The sequence below is a fragment of the Camarhynchus parvulus genome, chromosome 2, assembly GCF_901933205.1.
Source record: "Camarhynchus parvulus chromosome 2, STF_HiC, whole genome shotgun sequence".
NCBI classification, from domain to species: Eukaryota; Metazoa; Chordata; class Aves; order Passeriformes; family Thraupidae; genus Camarhynchus; species Camarhynchus parvulus.
Genome location: NC_044572.1, coordinates 45,773,090 through 45,775,574, shown reverse-complemented (window position 1 = coordinate 45,775,574; position 2,485 = coordinate 45,773,090). Strand labels below are relative to the sequence as shown.

The following is a 2,485-nucleotide window of genomic DNA, read 5'->3' as shown; positions in this document are numbered from 1 at the left end:
CTCGGACATGGCCGCGGGGGGCCCGGCGCGGTTGAGGGGCACCCTGCGAGGGGACGGTCCCGGCTGAGGGGACAGCGGCCCCGGGGCAGGGAGCGCGGTGCCGCGGGCCAGCTCCGACGGGCTCCGCTCGGCTCCTCCCGCCGGGGCGCTGCCGGGCCGGGCCGGGCCGGGGGCGGAGGAGGCGGGGAAGGGGGGAGCCGCTGCCGTCACCGAAGCTCCCGGCTAGCTCGGCTCGTCGCCGCGGCAGCCCCAGCCCCGCTCCCACCCCCTCGCCTGCCTCCACCCTCCTTCCCTTTCTCTCGCTCGCTCGGCGAGAGCGCTGTGCCTCCTTTCCCGGATGGCAGCCGGCAGCGCCATGCAGCCTCCCGTTCCTCCTCCTCCTCTCCCTCCTCTCCGGCTGTAAGTTAATGCCATGCTGCCGCTGCTCTTCCCGGCACTGCTGGCCGCCTGCCTGCCGCCCTGCCAGGGCTGGAGCCCCTCGGCGGCTACCAGCGGGCAGGAGGAGCAGGAGCAGGAGCTCTTCTTGCCCCCTGCCAACTCCTCCTCCCGCTCCTTGGCCAGCCTCGAGATGGATCTCGACGGGGCAGCGAGCAAGGAGGAAGGCAGCACCGACAGCCCGGGCACGCCGGCTGCCCCTAGCCAAGAGCCTTTCCCTTCCGCTCCCACCACGTCCGGGCAGGAGCAGCCGGGGCAGGAGCAGCCGGGGCAGGAGCATCAGCAGCGTCCCCAGCCGCAGGGGCAGCCGCAGCCCGCCGAGGACCCGCACTGCAACATCAGCGTGCAGCGGCAGATGCTGAGCTCGCTGCTGGTGCGCTGGAGCCGCCCGCTGGGCATCCAGTGCGACCTCCTGCTCTTCTCCACCAACAGCCACGGGCGAGCCTTCTTCTCCGCCGCCTTCCACCGCGTGGGGCCGCCGCTGCTCATCGAGCACCTGGGGCTGGCGGCCGGCGGCGCCCAGCAGGACTTGCGCCTCTGCGTGGGCTGCAGCTGGGTGCGGAGCAGGCGGGTCGGGCGGCTGCGGGGCACCGCGCCCCAGCCCCAGCCCCAGCCCCAGCCCCAGCCCCAGCCCCAGCCCCCCGCTGCCGCCGCCGCCGCCGCCGCCGCATCCTCCTCCTCCTCCTCGCTTTCCTACCCGCCGGCGGCCGAGCCCGGCCAGTACTGGCTGCAAGGGGAGCCGCTGAATTTCTGCTGCCTGGATTTCAGCCTGGAGGAGCTGAAGGGCGAGCCGGGCTGGCGGATGAACCGCAAGCCCATCGAGTCCACCTTGGTGGCGTGTTTCATGACTCTGGTCATCATCGTGTGGAGCGTGGCCGCCCTCATCTGGCCCGTGCCCATCATCGCGGGATTCCTGCCCAATGGCATGGAGCAGCGCCGCGGCACCGCCGCCGGCACCGCTACTGCCGCCGCCGCCGCCGCCAAGTAGCCTCTGCCGGTGACCCCCCTGCTCTTCGTCGTGTGCTGTGGAGGGACGCGGGACGGACTCTGTCGCGTTTTTCTTGTTTGCAGCGTGCCACAGGTGCGCGGCGGGACGTGGGGCCGCCTCCGCGCCCGGCCCGGCCCCGAGGGCAGCGGCCCCGAGGGGACTGAATCATATGTGCGCGTTTTATATCTTTAATACCCGTTTTCAACGAACCTTTTAGTAAAAAACAAAAAACAAAAAAACCAAAAAAAAAAAACCAAAACAAAAAAAAATCCGATCCAACCCCCCTCCCCTAGGAAAAAAAAGGGCAAGAAGAAGCCCCCCTAAAAATTCAATGGAGGAAATCACAGACCCTCCTATTCGGCCGCATTTGTTGTCAGAGTAGCGTTTTTGTATAGGGTATGGTTTGAACGGGTTTTTCCTTTATGGACAGAATGGGATATCTCTCTTTGACAGAATGGAGGACCGATGTGGTATATATATTGTTACTGCTGAAGCTGAACTTTAATGAACCTTTCACACTTAATTTCCTGGTTGAGATAGTGTGTATTTATTATTGTAGCTCTGCGTTATTTGGCTTTTAATACAGAGGTTTTCTTTCTGGAGCCGCTGTAGCCTTTTGTTGGTCTGTTTCCTCCAGGGTGGAACAGAGGGTTTGGCTGGCCTTCCTGTCTGCGAACCTGCCACGAAGCTCCTTTCCCCATGAAATGGTGTTACTAGGGCTGCTGGTGGCAAAAGGAGAATCCCAAAGCCTCTCTGACTGGTGTTTCCCTATCTGTGGGTCTGAATGCCTACACCAGGGTTGGGTGGAGAGGGGTGGGGAGCACCTCTGGGGTGCCAGAGATCCTCCAAAGCAATTTCATCTGCACATCTCCACAGACTTCGGCTTTCTCCTCGGTTTGAGGTTGGGTGGCTTCAGTCCTGGGAAAGTGAGGCCCACTCTGAGTTGTGCTAAACAGCGTGGGGCAAGTCTCTTGACTTGCTCAATGTTCATTCCTCAAAACCAGCTTAGATGCAGTGTGTTTGTTGGAGACACAGTAACACTGTACCTCTTTTTCATCTACC

At 63.2% G+C, this 2,485-nt stretch overlaps 1 protein-coding gene across 1 annotated transcript; it reads left to right on the top strand.

The window, feature by feature from the left end:
- The first annotated feature begins 234 nt into the window (after nt 1-234).
- TMEM158 (transmembrane protein 158) lies at nt 235-2,216 on the top strand. The gene has a single exon (XM_030971441.1). It carries the CDS (start codon nt 413-415, stop codon nt 1,421-1,423), a length of 1,011 nt encoding a protein of 336 aa, XP_030827301.1. The 5' UTR covers nt 235-412; the 3' UTR covers nt 1,424-2,216.
- Nucleotides 2,217-2,485: the final 269 nt, after the last annotated feature.

Coding starts and splice junctions, on each gene's coding strand:
- TMEM158 (XM_030971441.1), top strand. CDS start 413: ATGCTGCCGCTGCTCTTCCCGGCACTGCTGGCCGCCTGCCTGCCGCCC.